This window comes from Aotus nancymaae, unplaced genomic scaffold (assembly GCF_030222135.1).
Source record: "Aotus nancymaae isolate 86718 unplaced genomic scaffold, 86718_ANA_hifiasm-v0.15.2.pri h1tg000029l, whole genome shotgun sequence".
Classification (NCBI taxonomy): Eukaryota; Metazoa; Chordata; class Mammalia; order Primates; family Aotidae; genus Aotus; species Aotus nancymaae.
In genome coordinates this window covers 9,358,112-9,370,445 of record NW_026988442.1, presented here as the reverse complement: position 1 = coordinate 9,370,445, position 12,334 = coordinate 9,358,112, and the positions used below count along the sequence as shown (strand labels likewise).

The window sequence follows — 12,334 nt, the reverse complement described above, 5'->3', positions numbered from 1 at the left end:
GCTCCTGCTGCCTCATTAAAAAGAATTCTCCCCCAAATCTGGACTCAAACTGACATTCGATTCCAGGTGCGATCTCAGTTGAATCCATCCCGGTACACATGCATACACTTCCCGTGTGCACCAGCTCATGTGATTGTGTCCACAGCTTTGTGACTTGAGAGGGGTGGGAGTGGTTATCCCCAACCACAAACAAGGCTTCCAGGCTTCAGGGGTTGGAGACAGCCCAGGGCTGGGCCAGCATCAGAACCAATGGCTTCTAATTCCAAATCAAATGGCTTCTGCCATACTACAGCCCTAAACAAATGAACTGTGGTGTGTCTCACTTCCCGTGCAAGTGGAAGATGCTGATATATGTGTATCATGAGAAAGGACTTCACAATTGTCTGGTTCTGGTTCTGCTTTGATTCAGAGAGAACTTCGCAGGATCAGCGAGAAAGGCATGTCACCATTTCTTAATCCCTACAATCCAGGAAATAGTCCATCATTTTATAAAAGTATAAAAGTGAACTATTTGAGTTTCTTGATGATCTGCCCCTTTCTCCCCAAGCTGGTCTTGTACAAACATGATGTTCTTCCATTGGGTGACAAGTCTGTCGTAAGTGAAACGTTTACAGGCACTACAGGAATGACCTGGTGCCTCGCCCACCTCATTAGAATTCTAATTGGGGTGTGTAGGAGAGCTTCTATAAATGGTAAGGCAATCCTTGGCAGCCTGTCTCTCAGCACTGTCCGTGCCATCCCCACAGGAGCCTGAGAAGAGGCAGAGGAAAGCGAAACATGGCTGGTGAGTGCATGGCATCTTCTCCATCAGGTGCTTCCTGGAAGCCTGTGCTTCCCCTGGGCCAGCCTGCGAAGCCAGAGTGTCCGGACAGCTGCCTGCTTGGGGGCTCTGAAGGCCGGACTTCATATTTTAGGGTTCTAGCAAGAGGCAGCTCTTTCTCAGTGGTGGTTGGGTCCCTCTAGCATATTCCTGGGGTAGAGCATGGTTGGAATGTAGCTCTGAGTAATGGGCAGGGTGTTCAGTGCAGCTGGAGGTCGCATCTCCTTAGGCAGAAGACAAGCTTTGCCTTGTTTGTGTTTCTTTAACACATCTGTCACCAACCGTAAAGCCAAGGCAGACAGGACTCGCTTCTCGTGTTTCTCAATGTAGCTACACCCAGCTGTCAGTAGTGTCAGCAAAGAAGCACATCTCAGAACTACCAGGGAGTGAGCATGGCAGCATGTAAGTAAGTTCTTGAAAAGTTTCTTTCTTTGAAAGAAACAGTCAGCATCACTGGAATGCTCCTAAGTAAACTACACATCCAGAAGCACCAGACAGGCTCTGTGTAAGTGACTTGAGGAGCTAAACCTTCCCTGTAGCAGGAGCAGTTGTGCCAGAAGATGTCCTAGTCCTCAGGAGAGCACCAGGGAACAGGGGTTACTTCCAAAGAACAACAGGAAGTGCAGGTTCCCCGGCTCTGCGGTTACTGTCGAGGATTTGGGCCTTTGTTAATCAGCACCGCTGCTAAGCAGAATGCTAATTATTATCTGCCTGTGTGCTCAGCCTAGTGGGTTAACAGGGACGCCAAACACAAACAAGATATGAGTCAAACCTGTAAAATACTGTGAATGGCGGTTAGGGCTGCTAGAAGATTTGCCAAAGAAATCACCGAGCCAGAGGCAAAAGGCAAATGCTGGCTACTTCGGAAGCCACAAAGACTGGGACAGGTGACGGCAAATTGGGCCCCCTCCCCTGGCTCCTATTCCTTCCTATAATGTACAGCATGGCCGGGATGCTAAGAAGAGGCGCTCTGGACCCTACAGACTTCAGCAAGAAGGGAGGTGACAGCAAGAAGGGAGGTGACAGCAAGAAGGGAGCTGTCATTTAGCCCACCTCCCTCCCTCCAGGAGGTGGCTGAGGCCCAGGAAGGGGTGGAGCTTTACACACAGTGAATTCATCAGAGCCCAGCTAGGTCTCAGCAGTGCTCTTTCCACCATGTCCTGCTGCCAGAGCTGTGCTCCCACATGAGTGCACGTAACATCTGGAACACAGAAAAGCAATTCTGAACCTGGCTTCTCATTTGAGCTTTGTGACCAAATGCTTGTGTGTTCTCCGCCACCCGTGAGCCTCAGGTTTGCAAGATGAAAGGCTTGACATGGATGCACTTTGAGGTTCCTTCCAATACTGACTTCTCTTTCTCCACAAAAGAAACCAGGGACAGGGAGTGGACAGGGATGTGTCCAGCCCCCAGGAATGTGCACTCCCATCCCTGTGCAGGACCTCCCCTGGACTCCCAGGAATGGCCTGCCCACTGTGAGCCAGGATGACATGCCTCTGTTAACAACCAGAGATGTTCTAAGGTCACAACAGAATGAGGCTGGTTGGGAGAAAATCAGTTTTGAAAAGGTGGAGGAGAGACAGGTGAATACATCCAGTCCCTTAAATCTGTCCCACATCCAAATCCTAGCTCAGCTCCTAGTCACTCAGCCAGGAAGTGCCCAGTCAGTGTTTCTTGGATGAATGAATTTATTCACTGGACACCTACGGGAGAAGAGCTGTGCCGGGGCAGTGGGAAATATGGAGGTCAGTGAGATGTGGTGACTGCCCTCGGTAGCTTTTAGTCTGATATTTCTTGGTAACACCAGTTTTGTAGGTAAGTAGCATGCAAGGCAGACTGTTATTAAGCACCATGACAAATACAAACCAAGTGCTATGGGGAGCAACAAGAGAAGGAGATTAATCCCATCTGGAATTTGGGATAGGGAAGACTGAGAAATGAATGGCACTGGGTCACGGGCGATGAGTTGGACTTGGTCTGGAGTGGTTTTGCAGGGTGAGGCGTGTTCTGGGGAATGGGAACAGGAAAATAAATGTCAGTGTGAGCAGGTGTGACCCCAGGGGACTATTAGGATCACATGTGTGCTGTTTTGAGAAGACTTGTGTCCAGCTGCTAGTTTAAGGTTCTTGTTGGAATCGGAAGGGGTTCCATTATTCTGCCCCTCGGTGGAGAAGGCAGCCTGGGCTGTGGCTAGGAATGAAGGCAGTGGAGGAAGGCCTGGCAGTGATCTGCGTCAAGCGGGCTGGCATCTCCAGAGTGGACGGGAGAGCAGTTTGTGAGCACAGATGAGGGCCCCAGGGTGGAGGGGAAGCAAGGTTTCCCATCCCCAAAGCCACTTGGAATCCCTGGGTTAGAGGCAGAATACTCAGGGTACACACATGAACCCCAGACCTCTGCCTGCAAAAGACCCGAACCTCTGTCCCTCTGGGGCAGTGAGCTTTCTCACCAATTACTTTTCTGGGCAGAGCACTGGCCTTGGTTTCAGGGACTTCCCATCGCAAGGCCTCATTTCCTCCACCTCCAAAGGACCTGTAACATTTCCAGCCTCCGGGTCTGCCAGAAAACCATTCTCCCTGGAGCTGGGACACCAGTCGCCCTCCCTCCCATGGAAGTGGTCAGGAATTGCTCTTGGGTTCTGGCCTTCTCTTCTGTAAGTCTTCTAGGTGCTTCCTATGCTCTCCTCACATTTTTGTGCCTGGCGCTGGGACAGAGGCAGTATCTACTCTCTGTCTGAAAAGGAGATCTCCCCTCTGGGCTCAGAGTCTTGTGACTGCAGCTGCTCAATGTGTGAAATGAGGACCAGCTGCCTCCTTTCTGCCCGGCCCTATGGCCTTCTTCCACCTGGGACAATGGCTACTTCCTGTTCCTTAGAGACAGACCCATGAGCAGCTTCATTCCACCAAGAATGACAGCTGCCCGTATTTCAGCGTTTGTTCCTCTGGATTCTTTGCAGGATAGCTGGTGGGTTATGAGTGCAGGTTCAGAGCTGCTCTCAGGATCGAGTCTCCACTCTACCCCTTATGAGATGACGAGTCTTGGGCAGGTTGCTTAACTTGTGTGTCTCAGTTTCCTCATCTCCAAAATGGGGTTATTGTGATATCCACCTGATGGGTGCTTATGATTGCCTGGAAACTTCTTTCATGAGCCTGTTTTCTCCTTGTCTTGGGGAATTTAAGACAAATCCTATGAGCTGAATTACATTTTCTAATCAGGGGCGATTCCCAGGGGACCCTCTCCATTAAGCACCTCCCAGTACAAGCCCTCCCCATCCTCCTTCATCTGTTCCCAAGTCCAAGGTCCTTATGCCTGTGCACTTCTCTTGTTCACCTCAAATAACTTCATGCTGGCTCCACCCCGCAGGGCCGTGCTCTGCAGATGGGGCAATCATTCTCCTCCCCAGGGCCCACATGCCGGGCTGGGGTGTGTGCTGAAGTCACGAAACCTCGCTTAGCAGTGGAGGGCACAAGGCCCCAGAGTCTTGGTAGGAGCTGAGAGATGCAGTCAGAAAGAGTCAGCCTTCCCTTCCCTCAGCCTGATTTTCCTTATTTGTAAAAAGAGGACAGCGACTCCTCCCCTGCCTCCTTCCTATAGCTGCAGGGTGGCTCTGGTCAGATAATTCATGTAAAGGAGCTTTGATAAGTGTAGATGATAGATAGGCCTAAGGAAGTGAGTCTCAGTTCTTGCCACCCATTAGAATCACCGGGAGAGCTTTAAAGAAAATGCTGGCCAGGTGCGGTGGCTCACACCTGTAATCCCAGCACATTGGGAGGCCAAGGCACCAGATCACCTGAGGTCAGGAGTCCGAGAACAGCCTGGCCAACATGGCGAAACCTCATCTACTAAAAATACTAAAATTAGTGGAGCATGGTGGCGTGCACCTGTAGTCCCAGCTACTTGGGAGGCTGAGGTTGCAGTGAGGCAGGAGAATCACTTGAACCTGGGAGGCAGAGGTTGCAGTAAGCTGAGATCACACCACTGCACTCCAGCCTGGGCAACGGAGAGAGACTCTGTCTCAACAACAACAGCAATAAAAATAGAAAATGCCAGAGTCGTCCCTAACCAAAGATTCTAATTGAATTTTCCTGGGATGGGTCTCAGACCAATAGGACATTCTCCAGGTGATTCTTCTGTGCAGCTAGGGTTGAGAGCCTCTGGTCTCAGAGATTCTAAACTCTCAGGAAGAAGAGTCTTTCTGTCCTCTCCTTTTGCCCTGACCACAGGGTGTGTGGGCAGAGAGTAGGCTGTGGACAGCCCCTCCAGGACCTGTGTCTAAGTCATTGCTGCCTTGGCTGCTGCAGAGTGGCAGCTTGGGGTCAGGCAAAATTGACTTTAAGTCTGGGCTTGAGTCCAGCCTCTACCTGAGCATGTGATATTGGGTAAGTGACTTCACCTGACTAGACTTCCAAATCCCTCATCTGTGAAATGGGGATAGCAATATCATAGGGTTTTTGTGACTATTAAAAGATATAATGCAGGTGAAATGCTTAGCTCAGTGTCTGACACATAAGAGGTCCTCAATAACAGCCCATTAACAGCTTGAACCCTCTTCTACTCTTGGGTTGTTTCGCCATTGTATATGGAATCCCAAGGCATTCGTTTCCCCCAATCTCTGGGGGCTAGTGATGGGTACATGTTGAATCTCAACATGTACCCTGAGAGGAAAGATGTTCAGTTCTCACTATCCCTCTTCTACAGGTGAGAAAAGTGCAATTTGGAGACACTGAGACCTGGGCCTCTCACAGGTCCAGGCACCAGTCCAGGGCTCATTCCTCTTCATCCTCACCAGTCCCTTACTCTGCCTGAATGCCAAGAAATTGCGCCACCTCTGCTGCCCAGAGCTTGAAAATGTCAGGATATGTGGGGGAAGCTAGAAGGAAATGGCACAGGCTAGAAAGCGAGAAAGGAGAGAGAGGTGGGTGCAGAGCAGGAAAGCTCCTGTGTCCTTGGAGTCGGAGGAGGGGCCAGTCAGGAGCTGAAGATGTTCCCAGTGTCTAGGGGTGGGAAGTGGGATGACTCACAGCCTGTCAGTGACCAGGATCCGAGACCTGGCTTCCTGGCGAAGATCTGCTTCAACTCTGTGACCTCTGCAGATGGCTTCCCCTTTCAGGGCCTCAGCTTTCTAACCTGTCATGTAGGCATATGAGATTACATCACTGTTTTTCAAGCTGCCAGTTGCCATCCATTAGCAGGTTGTGAAATGAGTTTAGTGAACTCTAAGCAGCCATTGAGAAAAAACAAAAAGCAGAAGAGAAAATATCAGATTACATTGATACATAGTAAGCATTAGCCCTGTGAAACCTTGTGTCAGTTCCAGATCTATGTGTGTAAAGACTATTAGATAGGTTTCTTGATTTGGCCTTTCTCAATAGAGTTCAAAAACCACTCAGCTAGATATGTTTTAGAATTTTTTTTTTTTTTTGAGACAGAATCTCCCTCTGTCACCCAGGCAGGAGTACAGTGGCACAATCTCGGCTCACTGCGAACTTCACCTCCTGGGTTCAAGTGATTCTCTTGTCTCAGCCTCCAAGTAGTTGGAACTAAAGGCATGCATCACCATGCCCGGCTAATTTTTGTATTTTTAGTATAGACGGGGTTTCACCATGTTGGCCAGGCTGGTCTCGAACTCCTGACCTCAGGTGATCCACCCACCTTGGCCTCTCAAAGTGCTGGGATTGCAGGCATGAGCCACTGTGTCCAGCCACATTTTAGCATTTCTATCAGCCCTCATTAACTCTAGACTTTTGTAAGATAAAAATGCATCTAGGTCTAGAGAAAAGATGTGGGAAGTAGAGTCTGGGTGGAGGCTAGGGATAGTCCCAGCCACTGGAGTAGCATCACTCCATGTTGGGCCCCCTGTGAGCCCCTCTGTGGCGTGGTCCTCCCCGGAATAGGAGATGAGAGCTCCATCACACACCCGGTGACCAAGTCATTCTCACCCGTCTGCTGCAGGTGATTTGATTACAGAGCCAGGCTGGTAAGGATTGGGACGGCTGACTAGCAACTTCCCTTTCACAGTCGGGAGTGTTTGTGCTTTTCATATGACCCCTGCCAAAGAGGGACCAGAGAATAAATGGGCCGGGGTTATATTAACATACTTGCGATTATGTTTGGCTGTGATTGACAGTGAATCCCCCAAAACAATGGCTTAGAAAAATAAGACAGAAGTTTCTTTTCTTCCTTACACAAGCGGCCTGGATGTAGGCAGTTCTGGGCAGGCCAAGTGGCTGGGAGGTGACACCATCCTCAGGACCCAGCTCTGTCCAGTCTCTGCCCCGCCATCGCTAGGGTACGTATGGCCCTGCATGATCTGAGATGGCTGCTAAAGCCTTGTCCATGATGGAACACGAGGAAGAAAACAGGCAAAGGGCGTTTGCCAACTGTTTTTACAAAGAGGTTTTCTAAAAAGAAAAATTGAAAAGAGGTATTCAAACAAACACTTGCACGTACACATTCATAGCAGCACTACTCACAGTAGCTGAAAGGTCGGGACAACCCAGATGTCCATCAGCTGATGAATGCATCAACAAACCATGGAATATTCATTTAACAGACTATCATTCAGCCATAAGAAAAGAATGAACTACTGATACATCCTCCAAAATGACTGAGCCCTGAAAACATTGCACTAGGTAAAATAACTCAGACCCAAAGGCCACATATTGTGTGATCCCATTTGTTAATATATGAAATGCCCAGAATAGGGCCAGGCAAAGTAGCTCACACCTGTAATCCCAGCACTTTGGGAGGCCAGGGTGGGTGGATCATTTGAAGCTGGGAGTTCAACACCAGCCTGGCCAACATGGTGAAACTCCATCTCTACTAAAAATACAAAAAATTAGCCAGGCATGGTGATGCATGTCTGTAATCCCAGCTACTTGGGAGGCTGAGACAGGAGAATCACTTGAACCTGGGAGGTGTAGGTTACAGTGAGCTGAGATCATGCCACTGCACTCCAGCCTGGGTGACAGAGGGAGACTCCATCTCGAAAATAAATCAATCAACAAATAAAATGCCCAGAATAGGCAAATCCATAGAGACAGAAAGAGTTGGGTTTGTCAGGGTCTAGGGATAGGAGGAAATGGGGAGTTCCTGCTGATGGATTGGGGGATTCCTTAGGGAGTGACGAAAAAGCTCTGGCATTAGATAGTGGAGATGGTTGCACATTGTGAATGTACTGAATGCCACTGAATTGTACGTTTTAAAGTGGTTTAAATGGTGATTTTTTATGTTATGTGAATTCTACCTAAATTTTTTAAAAGAGAGATTTCCTGGAAGTTAACACTTGTAACTTCTGCCTCTAAGCTTTTGGCCTGAACTTACCCTCATGGCCCTGAGCCAGAGTGGAGCCTGGGAAAGTAGTGCCTGTACCTATGGCGGATTTCATTACCAAGAAAGAGGAGCGATTGAACATCAGGATAGGTATTTATCTGGCAGTCCACCACATTAGGATTGCTGCTGGCACCTATGTTCTCAGGAAAAAAAACCTGAGAAATTGCCCCAGGAGTTAAGCAGTAACTCAGGGAGGTGGCATGGAATTATAAGGTGAGCGCTGGCATCAGAGTTTAGAGATGTCACACTGTGGGCAAACCACCTCTCCGGCCTCTGTGTGCTCACGTCTGGAATAAGGGTTAGGAGTATGTGATTTGTCTGTAAGGTTTCTTTTCCCACTGATTTCTTTTAAGTGTGTAAGTTGATGAGTCAGTTACAGGAATCACGGGACTCTTCTCTCTTCTCCTCCCTTCACCCAGACTGGTACAGAAGACAGCCCTGAGGCTTGTAAATGCACATAAAGCTGTAAACTTGAAAACCTTAGACAGCTGGGAACCTTCTCCCCCTTTCCTTTCCTACACATTCTGACAGAGTGGGCTGTGATTCGTGTTATGTCAAGGGCAATGGGGTTGGGGGGTCAGGATCATCGGATCCTTGATTTGGGGGCTGGCAGAGCAATCTTAGGGTTCAGGGATAGGACGATGCCTGAGGGAGGCAGCTGGTGAGGGGAGAAAGGTTTCAGAACCACATCAGAAGCTTGATGAGCACGCTCTCAGCTGGCATGCCCTACTCGGGTTGCAGAACAGGTTGTCCCCTTTATCCAGCTCCCCTGAAGATGGCTCTTTTGGAAGAGATGTTTTCCTTCCAGGAGCTCATTCTCTCCCCTCTGTCAGAATCCAAATGCTAGCAGGTGGATGATGCAGCATGAGGGCCCCTCACCACTTAGGGCACCTTCTGGACTCAGAATTCTGCATGAGACCCTCTTCTGGAAGGAGGTTTCAGGACCATGGTCACAGGGTAGGGTCAGTAAGGCCTGGTGAAAAGGAAACACCATTTTTTCTCCCAGGCTACTCTCAATACTTCCTAGCCGCCAAATGTGTGGGGTTTGTTCTCATACCAAGCGATTCTCAGTGGACACCCACTGGGTGTCCTACAATTCAACTGAATTCTCACAGTGTTTGGAGTTAGCACACAGCCCGCAGGGTGTGCACACAGCCCTCAGTCCCACAAGACTGACCCCCGCTTCAGATGCCATTGCTTCAGAAGTTGCCAGCTGTGCTTCTGACTGACCAGATTTAAATCAGGAGTTCCCACCAGCCCCTTCTCAGGTCTGGAGATTTGCTAGAACAGCTCACGGAACTCAGGAAAACAGATGACCAGCTTGTGATAAAAGGATACAACTCAGAAGCAGCCAGATGGAAAAGATGCCTGGGACCAGGTGTGGGAGGGACGCAGAGTCCCCATGCCCTCCCAGCACTTCTGTGTGTTTAACCTGAAAGCTCCTCAGACTCTATCCTTTGGGGTGTGGGTTTTTATGAAGGCTTCATTTATAGGCATGATTGATTAAATCAGTCATTGGTGATGAAATCGATCTCCAGTCCCTCTGCCCTCTGTGGAGGTGGATAGTGGGCATGAGGCTGAAAGTCCCAACCCTCTAATCACTGATTTGTTCCCCTCGCAACCAGCTCCCATCCTGAGGCTATCCAGGAGCCTCCAGTACCAGTCATCTCATTAGAATACAAAAAGTCATTTATCATTTTGGAGATTCCAAGGGTTTCAGGAACTTGGTGCCAAGAAAAATCAGAAATCAAATATGTATTTCTCATTATGCCACACCTAGGTTCAGAATCCTGGCTCTGCCAGTTACCAGGTAAGTGGCCTCAGATAAACTATCTGGTCTCTCTGAGCCTTGGTTTCTCGTTATAAGATTTCATTGATGACATACATAACGTGTTCTGTAGACTGTGCATAGCAGTTGACATAAGAAGGTGGATGAAAAAAGTGAGCCCCACTTTTCCTCCTCCTCCAGCTCAGAGCAGTCTGGCACATCCCACAGCCACCCTAACAGTTAGCAAAGCTCCTTGGTGCTGTGGGGGCTCATGCTTGGTGTCAGAAAAGGCAGAGATAATGATGTGGGCTCTGGAGGCTGCAGTCCTCCACTGTGGAGTAGGGTGACCACCACCAAGGTACTTGGTTTCTCTACACCTTGGCTTCCTTGTCTGTAAAACAGGACGGTTACAAGTGCCTGCCTCATGGAGTTAAGCTAATGCATGTAAACCCTTTGAAAGATGGCTGGCACACAAATGCCCAGTAAACTTCAGCTAATACCATGCTCATCACCACCACAGTCACCCCAGGTCTGACTTAGTGGGGCATGCAAAGTGCCCCTCATCTCTCTTCTGCAGGTGACTCTTTTCTTGGGAGGCACCCTGGAGCTCAGTCTTTTCTTTGTCATCCTCTCTAGGGACAAGACATTGATCTCTGGGATGAATGGGAGAGGCCTTTACTATTGACACAGCCACAGTAAACAATGCATAAGCTTTGGTGGAGCAAAGAAGGGTGTGGGCCTGTTGGGAGAGGCAGGTGCCAGCAGGAGATGCTGAGTACCCCGCCCCTCTTTCCTTACCCCTGTGCTGGACAAAGAGCCACCTGGAGTCAGACTTTCTACTTTCAAAGAACTCATGGTCTAGAGCGAGCTTTACCTGGAAAAGGACATGCATCCTTTGGGGTTTGGAAGTGGGGTGAAGAATCTCTAGGAAAGCTCAAGTGGTCTGAAACCACATGTTCCATAGAGCCTTCCCTTTTTAAAAAATATATTCCCAGAGGTTCTTATTTGAGAGCTCTCATTTTTTCTTTTTCTTTTATTTTTTTGAGATGGAGTCTCACTCTGTCACCGAGGCTGGAGTGCAGTGGCACGATCCTGACTCACTGCAACTTCCGCTTCTCAGGTTCAAGTGATTCTCCTGCCTCAACCTCCTGAGTAGCTGGGAATACGGGCATGTGCCACCATATCAGGCTAATTTTTTAATTTTTAGTAGAGATGTAGTTTTGCCATGTTGGCCAGCCTGGTCTCGAGCTCCTGACCTCAAGTGATCTACCCGCCTTGGCCTCCCAAATACTGGGATTACAGTATGAGCCACTGCACCCAGCTAGCCTTTCTTTTTCTAAAGCAAGTAAAGCTCTACCAAACCACAACTGGCTGGGATGCACAGAAAGTAGTGAGCAAGGTTGGCAGGAGGCGGGGGTAGAAAAGGAGGCGGGCGTAGAAAAGTTGGGGCCATTTCCCTAGAGAGATCTGGCATGTATCAACCCAGCTGTACACAGTGTTTGCCAGTGTCTGAGTTCTGGGCTGTCTCTGTTGGCTGTTCTGGTGCAGGAATGCTCATTTTCCCCCTGCTCCCGCTGTCCTTTCTGTCCTCCCTTACTACTTTCCTTCATTCATCAGATCCTTGTGGATTGGAACAATGTCTCAGTTTCCCCAAATTTGTGTAAAAACCTACTAATTAATGGATCTTTGTTAAATATCCATTGATAAACTGGTATCACTGATAAATATTCATTATCAATGAATATTTGTTAAATGAATGAATGAGTGGACGTTTAAATGAATGAATTTCAGCACCCTGAGCTGGAAGTAAGCTCACCTCTTGAGCCCCTCTTCAATGGCAGGATGGCTCAACATCCCAGGGAGTCTAATTTTATTGGAGAGGGTAACTGTGGTGACCCTCTTGCCCCATCTCCAGTGCTCTAGAGTGGGAGCCCCTCCCCAGTCCGGCCCTGGCCCCCACTCCGGCACCTTTCTCCCTTTTCCATGTAGGGATCCCACTCTAGATAAATTACATTACTCCTTCTCTTGCACCGTTGGGCTTCTCCTTCCCACTGTCTAGAATGCAGGCTGCTCTATGGGCACCTGACAAAATTCTCCCTCCTTTCAAGGCCCAGCATTTTCAATGTAACTTTTCCTGATCCCTACAACTGAAAGTGACTTTTTTTTCTTGCCTGCATCTCTCATACACCTTTCCTGGATTTACCCCATTCCGTCATTCATGATCACTTCTCCTTGTCTTATCCACTGCCGAAGCTCCTGGAGAGTTACAACCACACTTCATACATGTCTACACTCCCAGCGTTGTGCCTCACACAATGTCCTATGAATAACAGTTGTTCTAATATTTTTATCAAATAAATACTTTATATTCACTTTTCCTTGTAGACTAAATGTGAGCTGTTGTCATGATGGTCATCTC

General features: G+C 48.7%; 1 protein-coding gene across 1 annotated transcript in view; it reads left to right on the top strand.

Moving 5' to 3' along the window:
* Nucleotides 1-714: 714 nt before the first annotated feature.
* TGM3 (transglutaminase 3) overlaps nucleotides 715-12,334 on the top strand; it is a 47,499-nt gene continuing 35,879 nt past the window's right edge. Inside the window, exon 1 of the mRNA XM_012455306.2 lies at nucleotides 715-784. Within this exon, the coding sequence (XP_012310729.2) occupies nucleotides 778-784 (7 nt within the window). The 5' untranslated portion in view covers nucleotides 715-777. The remainder of the gene's footprint in view (nucleotides 785-12,334) is intronic.